This window comes from Pituophis catenifer, unplaced genomic scaffold, assembly GCF_029215685.1.
Source record: "Pituophis catenifer annectens isolate HBS135680 unplaced genomic scaffold, rPitCat1.0.hap2 SCAF_3, whole genome shotgun sequence".
NCBI lineage: Eukaryota > Metazoa > Chordata > Lepidosauria > Squamata > Colubridae > Pituophis > Pituophis catenifer.
Window position 1 is genome coordinate 103,373,946 of NW_027256883.1, and position 22,330 is coordinate 103,396,275.

The following is a 22,330-nucleotide window of genomic DNA, read 5'->3' on the forward strand; positions in this document are numbered from 1 at the left end:
GTTCCATCAATACGCTGATGACACCCAGCTGTATATCTCCACCCCAGGCCACCCCAATGATGCCCTTGAAGTGTTGCCCCAGTGCCTGGAGGCCGTGCGGGCCTGGATGGGGAGAAACAGGCTCCAGCTCAACCCCTCCAAGACCGAGTGGCTGTGGCTTCCGGCGTCCCGATATAGCCAGCTGACGCCATCGCTGACTATTGGGGGTGAATCACTCGCCCCCACGGAGAGGGCTCGCAACTTGGGCGTCCTCCTGGACGCACGGCTGTCCTTGGAAGATCATTTGACGGCCGTGGCCAGGGGGGCTTTTTATCAGGTTCGCCTGATACGCCAGTTGCGTCCCTTTCTAGATCGGGACTCCCTACGCACAGTCACTCAGGCACTCGTCACCTCCCGCCTGGACTACTGCAACGCTCTCTACATGGGGCTCCCCCTGGGGTGCACCCGGAGGCTCCAGCTGGTCCAGAACGCGGCCGCGCGGGGGATCATGGGGGCGACGAGGCGCTCCCACGTGACACCTCTCCTGCGCGAGCTGCACTGGCTCCCGGTGGTCTTCCGGGTGCGCTTCAAGGTGTTGGTGACCACCTTTAAAGCGCTCCATGGCTTAGGGCCGGGGTACTTACGAGACCGCCTTCTGCCACCAATAGCCTCCCACCGGCCAGTACGCTCACACAGAGTGGGCCTCCTCAGGGTGCCGTCCGCCAGGCAATGTCGGCTGGCGACCCCCAGGGGGAGAGCCTTCTCTGTGGTGGCGCCTACCCTCTGGAACACCCTCCCCCCAGAATTACGCATAATAACAGACCTCCGGATTTTTCGTCGGGCCCTAAAAACCTATTTATTCCAACAAGCTGGGCTGGCTTGACCAAATTTTTTAATTTTTAAATTGATTTTAAATTGGAAATGGTTTTAATTCGGCCAAAACATTTAATTATTTTAAATAGTTTTTTAGATTCACCATGTTTGTATATATGTCTTGTTTTTTACCTTGGCTGTGCACCGCCCTGAGTCCTACTTTGGAGAAGGGCGGTATAAAAATTTAATTAAATAAATAAATAAATAAATAATATTAGGAAAATGGTCTCTGGAGGATTAAGGAGCTGAGTGCTTCTCCTGTTGCTGCCTTGTCCCCACCATTACTCTTTGCTCAGGTTGTCTAGATCATGGCAAATTATTCCAGCTCCTCTAGAAATGAAGATTATGATGATCCAAAGTAACAATGGATTCGAGTGATGATCAAAAAAGAATGCCTACATTACTGGGAAACAAACAATATTGGATTTCATAAAAAAGAAGAACATCAATTCCTGAAGAAATACCTGGATTTTTTTTCTCAATGACAGGAAGGAATTTAGAATATTTTTTCCACTTTGTGGGAAAGCTATTGAAATAAAATGTTTAGCTGACATGGGACTAACCATGTGGTTGGTGTGGAAATCAGTGAAAGTGCATTGAAGGACTTTTTCACAGAACAAAATCTTACATTTTCAGAAAAAATAGTTACAGAAATCACTGGAGCTAAATTATTGAAATTCACATCTCTGAATATTTGTCTGTATTGTTGCAATTTGTATGATTTGACCAGCTCTGTGACTGGTCATTTTGATGGGATTTGGGACAGAGGATCTCTAATAGCTGTTAACCCTTCTGAAAGAGAACCCTATGCCTGTTGAAACTATCACTAATGAACATGATGTGTCACTATTTTCTAGTTACTTTGTTATATGATGCAAGGAAACACAAAAGTCTAGCATTCTATGTTTCTGATTCAGATGTGGAAAGTTTATTTGGAAAAGACTGTGATTCAATGTCCTGAAAAAGTCTATGGTTTGGAAAAGCAACATAAGAAGTGGGATTTAAATTATTTATGGGAGGTTTTATACTTGATCATATTGAAAGAACCAAGATGACTCCTAGACCTACCCCTCAGAGGATGAGGAGAACCACTTAGTTGCCAGACACCATAATATTTATGGTCTGAGGATCAATCATTCTCAAGATACTTTCTTCTATTACTAATATGTCTGAGATAAGTTTCTTGAAATTTGCCTTTTTAAATAAAACTACATTATTAAAATGGAAATTATAATTTGGGGGAGTTATTTTTTTTAAAAAATTTTTTTATTTGTTTAAAAGTACAAACAAGACAAAACGAGTAACCAGTTTTTTGATCTTCTCTCCATCTCAGTTGAAGTTGATTATACTGTAACCAAGTTAAATTAATCCCTTCTTCCAACAGTGTATTTAATGTCTTTAGTTGCCATCTGCCCCCATCATTAAAAAGTACTTCTTTGTATAACCCCCCCCGAGTGACTTTATATTTATATTCCATATAATATGACCAAGATCCAACCACAACGGTATTTTATAATCCCATTTGAACCGGTGCTTCTTCCATACTCTCATCAAGGAGTTTCTAAGCATATGGCTGTTGAATACTTTATCCACTTTATTTTCATAGAATAAATATGCATGCCAACCCAATTCAAGATCATAACTCTCTATATTCAATATTCCAGTCTTTGTCCTTCCAAACCAATCACTTGCTTCTGTCAACGCTGCTGCTTCATAGTACAGTCGTAGGTTTGGAAGTTTAAGACCACCCCTTTCACGAACATCTTGCATAATTTTCAATTTAACTCTTGGCTTTTTCTCATTCCAGACAAACTTATTCACTCCTTTTTGCCATTCCAAGTTTATCACTTTTAAGCACCGGAATCATTTGAAACAAAAATAAAAATCTAGGTAGAACATTCATTTTAACTGCTGCTATTCTTCCAAGTAGAGACAGCTGCAGTTTTTTCCAAGTTTCCATATCCTTTTGTACCTTTCGCCACAACACCTCATAATTGTTTTGGAACAGTTTTATATTTGAATCTGCAACTTGAACTCCTAGATATCTCACCTTTGGTACTATTTCAAAGCCTGCCTTCCTTTCCAGTTCCTTCTTTTGATCAACTGTCATATTTTTAACTATCATCTTGGTTTTTTTCTGATTCAATCTAAATCCTGATACCATACCATACTCTTCTATAATGTCTTTCATCTGAATTATTGATTCCATCAGCCGTGTTAGGGTAACAACCAGATCATCTGCAAATGCCCTTGTTCTGTAATCCTCTTGCCTTATAACTATTCCATTCAAAGTGCTCGAGTCCCGTATTGTGTTCAACAAGACTTCTAGAGTTAGAATAAACAACAACGGGGATAACGGACAACGTTGTCTTGTCCCTTTTTCTATACTGAAGTTTGTAGTTAAGCTTCCATTAATGATAATTTGTGCTGTTTGCTCTTGATAAATTGCTGAAACCACCTGCACGAACTGATCCCCAAAATCCATCTTTTTTAAAGTCTTTAAAAGAAAGTTCCAATTCACTCGATCAAAGGCCTTCTCCGCATCCAGAAACACCAACACTGCAGAGATCTGTTTATTCTTCTCAAGATATTCCAATAAATCTATAATTTGCCTCACATTATCCTTCATGTATCTGCCTTCTATAAATCCTGCTTGATCATGATGAATCACTTCTTGAATAACTGGCATTAATCTGTTGGCTAATACTTTTATAATCCGTATTCAGGAGAGAAAATTTTCTGGTTTTATAGAACCTACTTCCTCTTTCGGTATCAAAGAAACAAAAGCTGCTTTCCATGAAGGGGGTATTTTACCCCCTACAAAATAAGTCTTTAAGATGTTCAATCATTTCTGCTTGTAAAGTTTTATAATACACCGCAGCTAAACCATCCGTTCCTGGAGCTTTAGCTGTTTTCAATTGTTTAATAGCAACAATAATCTCCTCAGCTGTTATTGGTAAGCTCGTTCTTTCCTTTTGATCACTAGAAATTTTCATAACTCTCCTTTCTTCTAGATATTTATTTATAAATTCATTCTGTATATCATCTTTGGCATATAATTTATTATAATAATCTAAGAAGGCTTCTTTGATTAGTCTTTGTTGAAAAACTTCCTTCCCTCCATACTCAATACTGCCAATAGTCCGAGTACTCTGTTGTTTCCTCAGTATGTAAGCTAACCACCTGCCCGGCTTATTAGCGTTGCAAAATGTATTATGTTTCGCAAATTGTAAATTAGTTGCTGCTTGTTCCACTGTGAGCATTTGAAATTGGTCTTTCAAAAGTTTTATAATTCCTTGTAGTTTTTCATCTGTTGGGTTTTTTATGAGCAACTGTTCTTTTTTCTTTATCTCTCCTTCCAATTCTAATCTTTTTCTTTGTCGATTTGATTTATGTTTAGAATTCATATGGATCAGTACCCCCCGCATATAATGTTTGGTCTTACTCATCTATCTATCTTTATGATTCACTGTTAACTTATGTTAGTGATTTATGTTCCTGTTTGTGTAACTCCAGTTGCTCCCTATTCTTTTTTCTATTTTCTATTTTCTAACCAAGTGTACCACTTTTCCCATACTAGATAGTAGTCGTGTTCTTCTTTATCTTGTAGTTCCTTTGTGAGTCTGTCCATTTCTGCACATTCCATGATTTTACTAATCACTCTATCTTCTGTTGGTGTGTCACTATTCTTCCAATTTTGTACAAAAATTATTTGTGCTGCTGTTGTTATATGAATGATTAAATATTTCATTTCCTTTTCATATTGTCCATTTATTATACCTTAAAGAAAGGTTTCCGGCCTCATTTCTAATCTTCGTTGTGTGATTTCTTCTACTTGTGTTCTGATCATTTGCCAGTATTGTTTTGTTTTGGGGCAGGTCCACCACATGTGATAGTAGGTTCCTTTATAAAGTTTACATTTCCAGCATGTTGGAGAGGTGTTGGGAAACATTCTTGCCAGTCTGGCCGGTGGGAGGTGCCATCTGTAGAACATTTTGTACAGATTCTCCTTATATGGTACCGACATTGTTAATTTATAATATATTGTCCATAGTTTTTCCCAATTATCTAATTGAATATTGTAGCTGAAATTCTTTGCCCAAGTTATCATGTTTTCTTTGACCACCTCTTCTTCTAATTTGTATCCTCGTAAATAGTTATAGACTTTTTAAATCAATTTATCGCAGAGGCATTTAAAAGAAAAAAAGGCTCTGCCGATCAGGCAACTCAGCTTGGATTGTCAGAGGCATTTAAAAGGAAAAAACCCTTTTTTTCTTTTAAATGCCTCTGCCGATCCAAGCTGAGTTGCCTGATTGTCATTTAAAAGAAAAAAGTCTCTGCCGATCAGGCAACTCAGCTGGGATCGTCAGAGCCTTTTGAAAGCATTTTTTTTACAACCTTGTAGAAAAAATGGTTTTAAAAGTAAAAAAAAAAAAAATTGGCCATGCCCACATTACCCCCCCCCCCCACCAAGCCATGCACACAGAATCGGTAGTAACAAATTTTAGATTTCATCACTGGCCTATACATATGTGAATGTTAATGCTTGTAATTTGTCTATTGTCTTTTTAGACAAGATGATTAGATTAGTGGACCAAGGGAATGCTATAGATGCAGTATACTTCAATTTCAGTAAGGCATTTGATAAAATAATAGTCTCCTTCTTGATAAATTGGAAAAATGTGAACTAGATTATCCCATTATCAGATGGATTCACAATCTGTTGAACAAGTATAGTTAACATGTGATTATTAATGGATTTATGTCCACACAGAGGGAGACATTTAGTGGACCCTCCATCCAGTATTGTCCAGCTCAGTGGTGAAATTCAATTTTTTTTACTACAAGTTCTGTGGGCATGGCGGGTGGGTGTGGCTTGTTGGCATGGCTTGGTGGGTGTGGCAGGGGAAGGATACTGCAAAATCTCCATTGCCACCCTACTCCAGGGGAAGGATACTGCAAAATCTCTATTCCCACCCCACTCTGGGGCCAGCCAGAGGTGGTATTTGCCGGTTCTTCGAATTACTCAAAATTTCCACTACTGGTTCTCCAGAACCTGTCAGAACCTGCTGAATTTCACCCCTGGTCCAGCTTCTTCAAAAATGACTGACACTAGGGAAAACAAGCATGTTTGTAAAAATTATGGATGGCATAAAACTGGTAGTAATTGGTAATACATCTGAAGATAGACTCAAGATTCAAAAATATTTGGATAAACTTAAACATTGGGTCTATCCAATAAAATATTCAATGGTAACATATGTAGACAAGAAAAACCAGATCTACAGATGGGTGGTACCTGGTTTATCAATACTTGTGAGAAAGAACTGAGGGTCTTGGTAGACTACAAATTAAGGATCAACCAGGAATGTGCTACAGCTCCCAAAAAAGCCAATGCAGTTTTGGACTGCATCAATAGGGTATGATGTCAAGATCATGGAATATGATAATACTGCTCTATACTGCACTGATTAGACCATACTTGTGTCAAGTTCTGGTCACCACAGTGCAAAAATGATACAGAAGAACTAGAAAGAGTGCAGAAAAGAGCAACAAAGATGATAAAGTACTTGGAAGCTAAAATCTAGCAGTGAAATGAACTAACTACTATATGTAAACTATGTTTCGTTTTTCAGAAGAGCAGGCTAAAAAGTGACATGATCTTTTTATACTGAGTCTTTTAATACTGAGGTTATCACAAGGAGGAAGGTGTGGCTTTAACCCCCCAGGATACCCAGAGATAAATAAAAAAACCAATGGGTGGAAACCATTTATAGTGCGGTAAATGAAACTTGAATTAAGGAGAGCCATTAAGCAGTGTAAAAACCTTCCAGAGATGGGTGCCCCATCACTGGAAGCTTTCAAGCCTGCATAGCCATTTGTCCAGAATAGTATGAGGATTCACACACTGGGCAGGGGGTTGGACTAGCCTCCAAAGTCCCTTTCAATCCTATAATTCTGTGAGGAAGAAAGGAAGGCATTTTGAACATGTCATGTCTATTGTAATCAAATTTCTCTGCCTTCTCATTGGTTCATGGGCTTGGTTTATTTACAAAACCTGAACACCTTGTGGGTTGTCATTTTTCATAAATTCTTTTTAACTTTACTTCAGATTTCCACAGAAACAACTTAGCTCTTTAAGAAAGCATTATATAAACATGCATTTTATTTTTTATAATAATTACTTCAAACATTTATTGTGTTATATGTACAGTAGTGGCCAAAATTGTGGAAACCTTTTGGGGAAAGTGTATTTTTGAGGTTTGATGGCTAATAACACCATTTTTTTTTTTTTTGGAGTTTCAAGATAATCTTATTCCACTGCTGGAATGGCCTGGGAATAGCCCAGACCTTAATCCAATTGAAAATCTATGGCGCCGACTAAAGAAACTTGTTAGTCAGAAGCAACCCAGCAATAAAACTCAGTTAATAGACGCAATCATTCAATCTTGGTTTCACATTATAACAACTGCAGAACTAAAAGACTTGGTTCACTCCATGGGAAGACGTTGTAAGGCTGTAATTGATGCTAAAGGTTGCCCAATATTAATTGACATGGTGATAATTTTTGTATATCTTGTTTTTTCTATGGTGATAATTTTTGTATATGTCGTTTTTTCTACAAGTTTCACATTTCTTCTTTATACTGTAACTGCTATTCTAATAGCAAATCCTTCATAAACATTATTGCTTCTCTGTGGGGGCACCCGCCCTCTGGAATGAGCTACCCCCAGGAATACGACTAATCCCGGACCTCCGGACCTTCCGTCGAGCTTTGAAGACCTTCCTATTCCAGCAAGCTGGGCTGACTTAAAATTTTAAAAGGGTTATTTTAAGGGTAATGGGTTTTAAATATTTCGGGAAGCCAATTGGATTTAATTCTGTTTTTAAATAATTTTAAATTTTGTATTGTATGTATTTTAATTTGGCTGTGCACCGCCCTGAGTCCTTCGGGAGAAGGGCGGTATACAAATCTAAATAATAAATAATAAATAATAAATAATAAATAAGTAAATAAATAAATTACATTCTTGATTAAATTATCTTTCCATTGATATATAATTTTATGGTACTTTTTTTTTTAAAAAAAATGTGTTATTAGCTAGTTTTAGAAAATACACTTTTCCCAAAAAGTTTTCACAATTTTGGCCACTACTGTATGCACAGTCTCAAATTTCCATTTGAGTAGCTGGTGCTGTTTTTGCATCAAACATAGTGATTGTGATTATTGAGGACTTTCCTTTATCCTGCCCAAATTTTTTTTGTCAGATGTGCTTTTATTGTGGCTAATTTGTGTGAAGAAAGGAAAAAATGTACAATTAGAAAGAATTAAGAAATCTTGAATCAATATTCCTATAAGAACAAAAGCATTACTGGCTGGCTTAATGTAGATCTTTTTAGGCAGATCTGCCATAGTTTTTGTTTAATGCAGATTTTCCCCACCCCCCATATAATAATGTTTTTGTCAGGTCTGCCATCTGCAGTTTCTACACTTTGCTGGCATCATGTCATAGGGAGGGGGAGAAGGGGCAAGGGAATGTAGAGTAGTAATGATGGGAATGTAAAGATAAAGGGTGGGTGTCAACCCTGAAGTTGACCTGACCATGGGACAGTGGGAGGGGGAGAGAGACAGTCTTAACAGAATCCAGAGGTGCAAGACTGGAATATACTCATCTTCTTCAAGGACACCTAGCCTGAGAACAGAATGTGGAACTGCATCAAGTGGCACCAAAAAGCCAAGCTGTTCTTGAAACATTTGAACAGCACACTATTGGACATTGATGAACTGGTCAAAGGAGGAGGGCAAAGGAAAGGGGAAAAGTGTAATTTTTGCATGGGACTATTCAGATCTAGCCTTTCTTTTGCTGCAACTATTTAACCTTAGTAAAAAAACCTATCATTCCAACTAAATGGAGCTGAGGGTCTTTCTTTTTTATGAATCTTAGCTAGGGCAAGCCTGACATTAGGCTAGATCTGTGACAGCGGTCAACTCAGAGAAGCACATCTACTGTAGGGACTATGCAACAGATGTCAGCTCACAAGACTGACCAGGAGGGGATCAAACCCTAGAGGGAGGCTGTAGCTATGGTGAGACCTCATGGAGGGGATTCCCCTACAGATGGCTGGGAGAGGTGGAAGCCTGTGAGAACTAGATGGTTGCTGGGAATCAGAAAAAAGGATGAGTGGGAGGAAAAACTCTCTGGAGTGACCCTCACATGGGGAAGTCACAGGAGCTGCCAGAGAGAATCTTCATGGAGATTGAAGATGAAGTGACCCTGGGTGAAATGGATCATGATGGTGCACTGGTGAAACAAGCTATTGAATTCCTGAGGGGTGCATTTGACAACCTCTGCACATGTGAAGGCCTAGCTCAGATGGCATACCAGTCACCCAAGCAGCACACTGGCAGGCGAGGGTGCATCTGCGCCCACTGCTGCATCTGCTACAGCACCCGCACCTCTAGCACTGGCACTGGCTCCATCACCACAGCCAGCACCCAGTCCAGTAGCCCTGCCACTGCCACCAGCCTGGGCTGCCCCACAAAGAAGAAGGAATCACAGACCACTAGCCCTGGGAATGAAGTTCAGTGGAGATCCAAGACAATTAGAGTTCTTCCTGGCCCAAGTCTGTACCTATATGCAGGAGTATGGAGCCAATCTTCCAGCTGAAGGGGCCAGAGTGCAGTGCATGACAATGACTCTGGAAGGAACTATAGTGGAATGGATGGTCAACCTTCACAACGATGATGCCCTGCAGGTGCACTATTTTGACAATTTCATGACAGTGCTCTGAAAGTGATTTGAAGAGCCACCTTGCCAATCACAAAACAAGAACAAGGATCAAGATTTATAAGCCAGGGCTAATGACTGTAGTAGTAGCCTACACCCAGGAATTCTGAGACATGGCATGCAGGTTGACTGATTAGCCACAGGATATGTTGATACTGTCTCCAGGATGGGCTGAATGTTGATGTCTACAACACTTGCATCCCCGCACACCCTCCATAGATGGTATGTCCTGGCTTGAGATTGACTTAGTCCGATCCCGAAACTGCCCCAGCCATGGGTGGAGAAAAAAGAGGCCCTGAAGCAAGTGGGATGTGAGCCAATCCCATACCAATGCTCCAGTGGCTGTTTCAAGTGTGGGAAAGAAGCACCAAGCCACTGATTGCCAAGCCACATGCCCAACTCGAAAGGCTCATCAGGCCCCACTAAGAAACTGGGGAAACTGGCCCTGAGGGTCCAAGAACCAGCCCTGGAGGGAGTAGATGTTGTCAAGTTAAAGATTTGATGAAGGGTACCTTAGGGGGTACCCAAGAAGAGATTGTCCATGTCTAACCCTGCACCACTAGGCAAAAAGATGACAAGGGAAATGGGGCCGTGATGAGGGAATGGTCCAACCCCAACCTCCAGATACCTAAGGAATATTGGGACTTGCAGGAAGTTTTCAGCGAGAAGGGCTTGGAGACACTCTCCCCTCACTGTCCCACAGATTGCTCCATAGAGACACTGCTGGGGGCCAAATTACCCAAACCTAAGTTGTACTCCATGATCCTGAAGGAGCTTAAGGAGCTCCAGACATTCATAGACAAAAACATAAAGCGGGGGTTTATACAACTGGCAAGATCACACATGGTCACCACAGTGCTTTTTAGGGAAAAGAAAGACAGGTCCCTTTGTCTATGTGTTGATTACTGCAAGCTTTATGAAATATATGTTGAAAACGTTTACCTACCCTACCCTACCTCTGATGAAAGACATATTTGCTTTAGCTCACAAAAGGGAAAATCGTATGTAAACTGGACTTGTGAGAAGTGTACTACCCTCCCAGAAGATTGGAGGGGGAACTCCGATCCATCGGAAGAGGACCCAGTGCCATCCAACAGTGACTTCAAAGATGACCCCTGGTAAGTGGGCCGATCGAGCCAGTCACCCTGCCTCTAGAACTATTGATCCCCTTAGTTAAGCTAAGGGCCTTGTTAGACTCATTGTTAAACTACCCTGTTTTCCCAAAATAAGACATCCCCTGATAATAAGTGTTAGGATATGGTTTGAGACTAACAAGTTGTCCAGGCAATATATGTGTTCTGTGACTTTAATATGAATATCTATTGTGTAACTTTAAGGCTTTAATGCTGAGTCATGCTGTAATTAGGCAATGACTGGTTGTGAGAGTATTTAAGCAAGGTATTGAAACGTGTTCAGTTGCTGCTATGATATGCTGCCATTGTGTATGAAGCTGATGTGATATGCTACCATTGTGAAGAGTTGCTATCTGCTAATCATGGTTTGATGGATCTGCTACCATTGTGGTTTGTGAACCAGAGTGAGTTTGTTATTCTAACCAACTACTGTTTGTTGGGTAAGAAGATTCTGTAACTACTGGACTGATTTAAATGGCAAAGACTTGGAATTTGTTTAAAGACTATGAGACTGTTTTTCTACTATAAAGTAAGCTTTTGATAAACCAGTTTGCATATCTCTTATTCATTGCTCTCAGCAACGTTTCCTTATGCATTTACTCTGCTGGTTGGTAACACAACAACAATATCCTTAACATTGGTTATGGGCCCAGAGCCAACCATAACTAACAGGGATTGTTAAAAGCTAAACTGAGAGTTGATGTGAATAGTACAAACTGTGCTTGTGATATACAAGCCAAGTGAAGATGGCACTAGAACAAGCAGCAAATTTTTCCATGATAACCCGGCTGGATGGAACAAACTATGTATCCTGGTCTGCAACATGTAGTCTACTTTTGCGTAGAGAAGGACTGTGGGAAGTAGTTAATAATCCACCGGATGTAACAGCATGGAATCCTGCTGATGAGGAAGATGAGAAGAAAATAGCCAAGTTTAACAGAGACAATGAATGAGCTCTTTGCATTATTGGACTAACACTGGGTGACCAGCAGCTTGTCCATATTCGTGGCGAAGAGTCTGCTGCTAGGTGTTGGACCAAGTTGAAGAGACTATATGTTCGTGACTCTGTGGGTGCTCATATTTATCTCACACGGAGATTATTTAAACAACATCTTCTTAAAGGTGGAGATATGATGGCTCATTTGGAATCCATGACCAGAATTTTCCAGGAGCTGCATGAAAAGGAACTTGTTTTCTCAGAACTACAACAAGTTTATATAATTCTTTCTTCTTTGGACAATAGTTATGATAACTATGTTTCTTCGTTAGAGGTTTTGTCCAGAGATGAACTGACATTGGCTGGCATAATCGGTAGTTTATTGGAAGAATCCAAAAGAAGACAAGAAAGGGATCAGTTGAGAATGCAACAACCAAAAGAAGAAAAAATGTATTCAACTGCCTATTTTGTAAAACGTTGTTTTGCTTGTGGGGCTAAAGGGCATATAGCCAAGTATTGTAAGAATAAGAAAATGTCTGTTAGGGACAATACTAGACCCAAGAAGGGTTGTAATTTAGCTATATCCAGTTCAATTACTGATGTTAACCAGGATTGTTGGGTTGTTGACAACCACCAACACCAATTGTTGGTGCTTCTCAATCTATTTCTAGAAATAGAAAAATTTTTGTTAAAATGGAGAAGAGTAACCAACATGTTAAACTAGCTAATGGCTGGAAGGTTAAGGTAGCTGGAGAGGGTGTTGCTCATTGGTCATTTAGTAATGAACCATTGCCTATGTTATATATTTCTGGGTTAAAATTCAATTTATTATCTGTTAAATCATTACTGCAATTTGGGTTTACAGTAACATTTAAAAATGATAAGTGTTTTATTGAGAAAGATGGCAAGGTTGTTACTGCAAGTTTAGAAAATGATTTATTTATTTTAAGGGATAACCCAGTATTGGTGGCTAAGTCTAAGTCTGTTTATAAGAATGTTAAACCACATAATGAATGTATTCATCTGTTACACCGGAGACTTGGGCATTTAAATTTCAGGACGTTAAAGAAAACAGTTCAGTTATCTGAAGGGATAAAACTACAAGCATGTAGTAAATATCTAAATTGCAATGCCTGTAGTCAGCAGAAAAGTAGGGTTACACCAGCAAACCGTGTTAATGGTTTTAAAACCAAAAATCCATTAGAGGTAGTGTTTGTAGACCTAATTGGACCCAAAAAACCTAGCATAGGAGGTGCCTGCTATATTCTGAGCATAGTAGATCATTATTCAAGATATGGATTCTGGAGAGGGAGGCAGGAAGGACTGGTTGGCTGGCAGATCAGCCTCTACCTTGGGGCTTCTTTGCCAGATCTGCTCCAAGCGATGCTTGCCTGGTCCAATCCTGCCTGCCAGACGTGTGGAGCCCTTGTCTGAGCCCGTTGCATGCATTCGGCATGTGTAGAGGAAGCTCCAGGGCAGCCAGCGAGATTCCAAAAGTGGATTGAGACTGCCGTGATGCAAATAGAATGGAATGAAATGGAAATAGGACAGAATAGGATGGAATGGAATGGAACAGCAATAACAATAGGATGGAATGGGAATGGGAATGGGAATGGGAATGGGAATAGGATGGAATGGAATGGAATGGAATGGAATGGAATGGAATGGAATGGAATTCAGCGAAGTATCCCAGGGCACTGCCAGAGTTGAAGGGGATCCTGTAGAAGATGCCCCAGGAACCAGTCTCATCTCTGTACCCATCAAGCATTCCATGTCCTAGTTTCTCTTCCCCTCCCATTTGCTCTTCTAGCACACTTTTCTTTCTTTTGATATAACAGGTAAAAGTCTTTGAATGTACCTGAGAGCTAAACTTTAGTTGTACTTGAAATCTTAGTTTCTCCAGAGGGGCTCAAATAGTGGAAAGGAGATAGAGAAAGAAAGAGCGGTGGGGGGGGGGGACTTGTTCATTGTAAGCTCCTTGGGGCTGAGAATTGCTGCAAAACTGAGTTTCCTGAAGTGGACACTAGACTACTGAACAACTTAAAAAATGATCTAGTAAAAAGAAAAATCAACCAAAAGAGCAATATGCAAACAAAAGCAAATAAAACACCCCCAGGAACAAAACAAATTAAAGTTTAATTTGTGTGTATTTATTTAATGGACTGCTAAACTGGCAAAATGGACTGCTAGATTGGCCATGCCCACCCAGTCACATGAGGGACAGAAGAAAGGGAAAAGGAGAGGAAGAAAGGAAGGGGAAACAAGAGTAGGAGAGTAGGTTAGAAAGGGAGGAAGAGGGGAGGAGTGGAGGAAAGGAAGGGGAAGTAGAGAAGGAGAAGAAGAGGAGGACAGAAGAAAGTGGAAAAGAATAGAAGAAGGAAGGTAAGGGAAAGAGGGGAGAAGGAGAGGAAGGGTTGTTGTGAAATAAGGAAGATATGGAATGGTAGAAGAGCAACCCCGAGCATACTTTAAAATTTTAGAAGGAAGACTGAACAAATATGAAAATCAAAAGATAATATGTATGATTAATAATGGCTAAGAGATTGTACGTTTGTGTATGTTTATGAAAAATAAAAATAAAAAAAACTTAAAAAAAAAAGACACCTGGCCTGAGAACAGAATGTGAAACGGCACTGAGTTGCACCAAACAGCCAAGCCATTTTCAAATCATCTGAATGGAATGCTATTGGACATTAATGAACTGGTCAAAAGGGAGAGCTGAGGACAGGGGGAAGTGTAATCTTTGCATAGGAATATTCATCTCTAGCCTTTCTTTTGCTGCAACCCCTTAACTTCAGTAAAAGTACCTATCATTCCAACTAAATGGAGTTGAGGGTCTTTCTTTCCTAAGGACCCAAGCTGGGGCAAGTCTAATAGTTTTTATGTTTCTATAGTGAAATGTATTGAGCCTCCTGATAAGAACTTAGACTGCTGGATGCCCAGATATTTTCTGAGGTCAGTTTGGCTTACTTTAGCTGAGAAATGGAAGAGAACCCAGCTTCCTCAATCTGCTCTTTAGAGTCCTGTAGCTCTTCTTCCAATTTCTTTTTCTGTTCCAAAACATGCTGAACCATCAATTTCAGAGACTGAAGCATCACTTGCTGGTTGCCTTCACTCTTCAAAGTCAGTAGAGCAGGATAACTGGAATGGCTCATCAGATTGTCATCGATATCCCACTTAACATTCTAGAATGTGCAGATACAATAAAAAAGTTATTCCTAATGACATAATCTAAGTCTTCTGAAAACAAATGGCTAAATCAGGCATAGGGGATTTTGGGGTGTCCATGTTTTTGCTAAACTACAGCTGCTGGCTATTCTCATCTGAGGTTGATATTGTATGTCAGAAACATCTGGGAGTGCCACCAGTTCCCTGTCTTGGTGTTAAATAAATATATAAATACATAGTTCTAGCAATAAAAAATGCCTTCAATGCATTTACATAATTTACATAATTTACATAAAAACTTTACATAATTTAATAGTGAGAAGCATCAATTAATATTAAAAGAAATAGCAAAGACTAGAACAATATTTTGTAATCTACATTATTTGCCTAAGAGACAAACTGTAGTCAATCAGTTTTATTTCAGTCATTAACTAACCTTATATAAAGAAAAACATAGCAATAAAATAAAAGCTAAAATAAATAAATCAAAATGGATAAAAAAATAAGTTAAACATAGTCAACCCTGGTGAAATTTTGTTAGTTTAGATAAATCATATCAAAGACTGAGGCTGTTAGCACTATGACTTCTATGTGGAGCCCATAACCCACAACTCCATCACTTCTGGGAAATCTTCCTCTCTCTCCTCTTCTATATTTTGACAGTTTAAAGAGTAAGCTACCTTCTCATTTCAGGAATGATTACTAGCCTTTCCAGATCTTTATCTGCTTGTATCCATTGTTGATTTTTCTCCTCTATTTTTTCCTCCGCTCCTTCTGGTTTCTCTTCTATTCTTTGGGTTCTTTGTTCATTTTTTGTTGTCATTTGCTGAGGGTTTCCTAATCGCACAACCATGTTGTGCATCTGTTTCTTGATCTCCCCCAGGTCTTTTTTCATCTCGTTGTAATTCTTTGTCATAGCTTCCTGGATAGATTGAAGCATCCATTTTATTTCTTTTTGAAATCTATTTGTTTTTCCCTGTTGTGACATTGCATCTATTGGTCTTTGCTTTAATGGCCTGGAGATTGCTAAAGTTGGTGTAAATCCACCAGGATCACTGTTATTCAATCCAGTAAATGAAAAGGTCACTTCACATAATCTCTAAACAGTTCCAAGCTATTCCACTGAGTCCCACTCTTTCAAAAATATTTGTAAGCTAAGAGTAAAAAAAAAAAGACCAGTTCTCTCAGTCTCCAAGCCGTTTCGCAAAGCCAGCAGTATTTATAATCCACCAAGTTTAGCAAGTTCCAAAAAGGAAACATTGCCTAGTCCCAAGCAACAAGAAAACAATCTTCCAGGTGTTATTTACCTTCTGCTTATCAATCCTGGGTTCCTTCAAGGTCTTTCCCAGCTATGTAATAGTATAATATCTTTTTTTCACCAGTAGGTATCACCCCAGTTCTAACTTTCAGCATTGAAGTGAAAGATATTGACAGCTGATTGTCAAGTAGTCAAAAAGTTTATTTTGCTTTATAAAATTCTTCCAGTAATTCTTCCAGTAATCAAAAGATATTATCTAAAGATTTAAGTCACTTTCCACAGTATTATAAATTCCAGTCTGGTCTTTCTATATTTTAAGGCTTAATAGTTTTCCTGTCAGTTCTGGCATGCCGGCCAGCCCAGAGCTGCCATTTGGTGGGAAGCCACTACCCTGAAATCGCCGGCCAGCTGCCAACCCAGCCACCACCAGCCAATGCTGTCCACCCCATCAGGAGCCGCCAGCCTCACCGCCAAGCCAGGACCCACCTCACCGGGAGGCGGAGACACACTGGCAACACCGGGATGAGCCAGCCTGCCATGTACATGCTGGGAGCAGGCCACGTGGCCACCGAACAGCTGAGAGGTGGTCACGCAGTGATGACATCATCAAGGATGGTGCGGCAGCAGCCGGGAGGCAGCCATCACTCTCCTTGACTGTCCTGGATTGGCCACTCAGTTGATGACCAGTCCTCCCTTAAGGACTTCATTGGGCAGAGTGCTGAGGAGGATGGGCCTGAAGGCAGGCAGATGGTGATTTCTTCTCAATTCTGGAGCACGTGGGAGGGAGCTGTGCACGTGAGTGGGTGGTTTGGTGCTTAGTGTTTAAAAGGTGGTAGGGAGCACGGGCAAGTAGCAAGATATTCCTTTGAGTTTGTGATTGTCAGTTTGTGCCAGAAGGGGAGTAAAACAAGAAGTAACAAACCAGGTTTGAGTTTGGATTCTTTCCTTCCTTTTTGGAACCTGACAGAATTGTTAGGGCTCCCTTACAACTACCATGGCTGAAGGTATGGTGCCAGGGTTGGAGGTGTCAGGGCGTTGATTAATCCCATTCTGCTTTTGGGATAAACACCCTGATTACGAGGGGAGGATCGAGACCTTTCCTTGCAAGTATACTTTAAGAAAACAAAAACCAAAGATATTTCTTCTAAGAAAACTCATTTATTTGTTATAAAGAAAATAAAACACCTCACTAAGAAAATTAATTGTTACATTTTTGCAAAAGTTCGTGCCAGCTATTTCTCAGCCGGACCTTTCTGGCAAGAGAACAAAGGAAAGAGTGAGAAGCAATGTGAAAGAATGCGGACATGCGTAGTATCAGTTACTGATAAGAAATTTTGGCAAGCTACGGAAAGTCTGACAGTCCAGAAATAATGAGCTCAGCTGGTAAATACAAAAACGCAGTGACAGGAGGCAGCTGACCTCGAGGAGTCAGTAGTTCCCACGGAAGTCACTGTACTGGAGGCCCTACCTGGTCCAACAGAGGAGGCACCTGTGGATGTCAGGCCAAAGGAACATTCAGGGTGGCAGAAGCCTGTGGATGGCCACCTGCAGGCAGAGACTGAACAAGGTGAAGCTAGGGACTGGTGGTTGGGCAATTCCAGGACTGTGGACTATCAGACCCTTCCACCCCAAGGTCTGCTGCTCACCCCATCGGGGGCACATTTCACCCAGTGGTGGGAGCAGTGGATCTCCAATGACTGGAGTTACTCCATGGCCGTGGACAACCAAACAATTGAAGTGTTGCAGGAGATGTATGGGGTGGATGGCTTTAGGGAGCAGGGCCGTGGCAGTGTCTGGCAGGGGCCTGGGGTGGGGACTCACCCTTCACAAGGGCCAGCTGCCAGAGGGGGGGCCCTGCCATTTCAAGATGCCTGGCATGGGACATCCATATGACACACAGGAGAAGCCTGGAGGGGTGGCCCAGCGGCCAAACCTTGAGGTGACAAGAGAAGCCATGTTCCCCTACGAACAGTGGTGGGGGAAGGCGAGAGACCCCAAGGCTATGAGAGACGTACACCCAACCTCCCAGTTGGCCCAGCAACAAGCCATAGCCCCAAATCCATGGGGAGATGGGACTCTCCAGCAGTGAGGACAATGTTTGATGGAAGCTCTGAGAAAGTGGCCTTGTTCCTTGGGCAGGTGCTGAACCAGTTTGATAGATATAGCTGGTTATACACATCCCAATGATATATGGTCATGGTGGTGGTGGCAGTCATGGTGGCAGTCATGGTGGTGGGAAAGTCACTGAGTGGGTGGCCAATCTGTACAACAACCACGCCGCAGAATTAGGGGTCATGGGCCTTTTCCTGTCCACCTTCCAGGAGAAGTTTGAGGATAACACCAGGGTGCAGCAGAAGAAAGAATATTGAATATTGAGGGATATGATTTGGTTTACGGGTGGTATGCTTATTTACTATATGATAAGAAAGTGGATAAGACTTTTAAAAGTCACATATTAAGGAATGCTTTATTGCGTGTCTGGAAAAAGTATAAGTATAAATTAAACGAGAAGTTACCAATGTGGGCAATACCCAGACACTCGATAGAGAATATAAGTGTAGAGCAAAAACAAGATGTGATTACATACAAAGAGCTTCTTAACAAGGAAAGAGGTATGCTACAACTAAAATCTTTGAACCAACTAAGGGAAGAAAGGAAAATTCAAACATGGTTTCAATATGTACAGTTGCAAGCTAGATGGAGAGAAGATCAGAAAATTGGTATTTTGCAAAATGAGGAGAACTTGGTAAAACAGGTTAGAGATCAAAGTCAAATGCATATAAAAAGGTTGTATAATGCATTGGTAGAAATAGATTCAGAAACGGAGTTAGTTAAGGACTGTATGATAAAGTGGGCACAAAATATTGAAGAACCAATAATGATGGAAACGTGGGAAAAAATATGGATTAGAAATGTGAAGTTTACACAAGCTCAAAACTTAAGAGAGAATTTTTATAAAATTTATTTATTTATTTATTTATTTATTAGATTTTTATACCGCCCCCTCTCCCGAAGGACTCGGGGCGGTGAACAGCCAAAGTTAAAAACATACAATATAAACAATTAAAATACGTTTAAAACAGAATTAAATCTAAAATGGCTCCCCAATTTAAAATGCCTTACCCATACCCCTATAAAAAGACGAATTTAAAATTTAAAAATTTAAAATTTCCACATTTAAAAAGGGGGAAGATTTAGGCCAGGCCAGCTTGATAAAATAGAAAAGTCTTAAGCGCGCGGCGGAAGGTGCGCAGATCCGGGATCCCACGTATCTCCGGGGGGAGCTCGTTCCAAATCGTAGGTGCCCCCACAGAGAAGGCTCTCCCCCTAGGGGCCGACAGCCAACATTGTTTGGCTGACGGCACCCGGAGGAGCCCCTCTCTATGGGAGTGTACTGGCCGGTAGGAGGCTATTGGTGGTAGCAGGCGGTCCCGTAAATAACCAGGTCCTAAGCCATGGAGCGCTTTAAAGGTGATAACCAGAACCTTGAAGCGCACTCGGAAGACCACCGGGAGCCAGTGCAGCTCGCGCAGGAGAGGTGTCACATGGGAACTCCATGTCGCTCCCATCACCACCCGCGCGGCCGCACTCTGCGCCAGTTGGAGCCTCCGAGTGCACCTCAAGGGGAGCCCCATGTAGAGAGCGTTGCAGTAGTCCAGACGAGAAGTAACGAGGGCATGAGTGACTGTGTGTAGGGAGTCCCGATCTAGATAGGGACGCAACTGGCGGATCAGGCGAACCTGATGAAAAATCCTCCCGGATACGGCCGTCACATGCTCTTCTAACGACAGCCGTGAATCCAGGAGGACACCCAAGTTGCGAGCCCTATCCGTGGGGGCCAATGATTCGCCCCCAATAGTCAGCGATGGCATTAGCTGACTATATCGGGACGTCGGAAACCACAGCCACTCGGTCTTGGATGGGTTGAGCTCTTCCTCCCCATCCAGATCCGTACGGCCTCCAGGCACTGGGACATCACTTCAAGGGCATCGTTGGGGTGGTCCGGGGTGGAGATGTACAGCTGGGTGTCATCCGCGTACTGATGGTACTTCACCCCAAAACCACGGATGATCTCACCCAGCAGCTTTACATAAATGTTGAACAAAAGGGGCGAGAGGACCGATCCCTGCGGCACCCCACATATGAGGGGCCTTGGGGTCGACCTCTGCCCCCCTGTCAACACAGACTGCGACCGGTCGGAGAGAAAGGAGGAGAACCACCTTAGTACGGTGCCTCCCATCCCCAACTCTTCCAACCGGTGCAGCATGATACCATGGTCGATGGTATCAAAAGCCGCTGAGAGATCTAACAGGACCAGGACAGAGGAGCAGCCCCTGTCCCGAGCCCTCCAGAGATCATCAACCCACGCGACCAATGCCGTTTCCGTGCTGTATCCAGGCCTGAAACCCGACTGGAACGGATCCAGATACGACGCTTCATCCAGGTACTGGGGAAGCTGTCCCGCAACCACACTCTCAACAACCTTCGCCACAAAACGAAGGTTGGAGACTGGACGATAATTAGCCAATATTGCCGGGTCCAGGGAAGGCTTCTTGAGGAGGGGCCTCACCACCGCCTCCTTAAGGGCGGCGGGGAAGACACCCTCACCCAATGAAGCATTTATAATCCCCTGGAGCCAGCCTCGCGTCACCTCCCGGGAAGCCAGCACTAACCAGGAGGGACACGGGTCCAACAAACATGTGGTCGCGTTCAATCTACCCAGAATCCTGTCCACGTCATCTGGGGTCACAGGATCAAACTCATCCCAGATAACAGTCTCAAGACCTGCCTCCGTCACTCTCGCTGGATCTACCCAGTCAGAGTCCAGACCTTCCCGAATCTGAGTGATTTTGTCATACAGATACTGAACAAAGTCCTTGGCTCTTCCCTCCAAGGGGTCCTCCCGCGCTTCCTGGTGGAGCAGGGAGCGGGTCACCCTAAACAGGGCGGCCGGGTGATTATCTGATGACGCAATAAGAGCAGCAAAATGCGTACATTTTGCTGCTTTTATTGCCACTAGGTAAGTCCTAATATGGGATCTAACCAGTGTCTGGTCCGATTCAGAAAGACTAGCTCTCCAACTACTCTCTAGGCGTCTTTTCCGGCGCTTCATCTCCCTCAGCTCCTCGGTAAACCAAGGAGCCAGGCGAGATCCGCGCCGGGTCAGAGGCCGCAAAGGCACGACTCGATCCAGGGCCCCAGCGGCCGCCCTATCCCAGGCGGCCACTAGGTCTCCAGTCGAGGCGTGAGCCAGAACCTCAGGAATTGGCCCAAGCTCCGTCTGGAACCTATGTTTTATAGATGGCATCTAGATCCTAAAAAGCTAGCCTGTATGTATCCAAGTGTGCAACCCAAGTGTTGGAGATGTGAATGTGATGATGCCACGTATTATCAGATATGGTGGACATGTAAAAAAATTAAGGCATTTTGGATAAAAATATGGTGAATTATTCAAAATATTCTCAAAAAGAAGATAAAATTTACTCCACAGTTCTTCTTGTTAGATATAATTACAGATTGTACTGTTATAGAGACTAAGTTGATTTTAAATTTAATAACAGCAGCCAGACTTTTGGTGGTGCAGTATTGGAAGAAGGAAGACTTGCCTACTATTGAAGAATGGACATTAAAAGTAGTGAACTTAGCAGAGATGGCCAAAATTTCAGCGTATTTGAAGGACCATTCAAATGAAAGATATATATTGGAATGGAGAAGATGGATTGACTATATTCAAAACAAATATCGGACTAAAAAGCTTCAAATAGCTTATGAATGAAATCAACTTTTTCTTTTTGAATTATGTTTTTTTAGTTGAAAGGGGAGTTAAAGAGCAAGAGGGAATTAAGAGCCTACAGAAAGTTAGCATATTTTAGTTTATGTTTGTTAAATATTATACCCTGTATTTGCTCTGGGAAGTCCGGGGTGGGGGGAGGGGGGTTGGAGGGAGAGGGGGGATGGGGGATGGGTGGTGGGTGGAGGAGGGAAGGGGGGGGAGGAGGGATGGGGAAAAAATTGTTGTAATATTTGATAAAACTTTTTAATAAAAAAAAATTCTCCAAGTGTGAGTTCCATAAAAGAACCTTAGACTATCTTGGGTTCTGGATATCACCAAAAGGCATGGAAATGGACCCCACTAAGGTCAAGACAGTATTGGACTGGCAAGCCCCCACAACATGGAAACAGCTACAAAGCT

General features: G+C 42.0%; 1 protein-coding gene and 1 pseudogene across 2 annotated transcripts in view; one reads left to right on the forward strand and one right to left on the reverse strand.

Annotated features, from left to right (window-relative positions):
• PDE4DIP (phosphodiesterase 4D interacting protein) overlaps positions 1-22,330 on the reverse strand; it is a 142,335-nt gene that overhangs the window by 1,323 nt on the left and 118,682 nt on the right. The window contains exons 19-20 of one of the 2 annotated variants that reach the window (XM_070940878.1): positions 15,560-15,801; positions 14,773-14,896 (exon numbers count right to left, since the gene is read on the reverse strand). In XM_070940878.1, coding sequence (XP_070796979.1) covers positions 14,866-14,896; positions 15,560-15,801 — 273 coding nt within the window. In that variant the 3' untranslated portion in view covers positions 14,773-14,865. Of the gene's footprint in view, positions 1-14,681; positions 14,897-15,559; positions 15,802-22,330 lie in introns of those variants that run through there. The other variant, XM_070940879.1, reaches the window with a different exon arrangement.
• LOC139313891 (thiopurine S-methyltransferase pseudogene) lies at positions 1,230-1,907 on the forward strand (annotated as a pseudogene).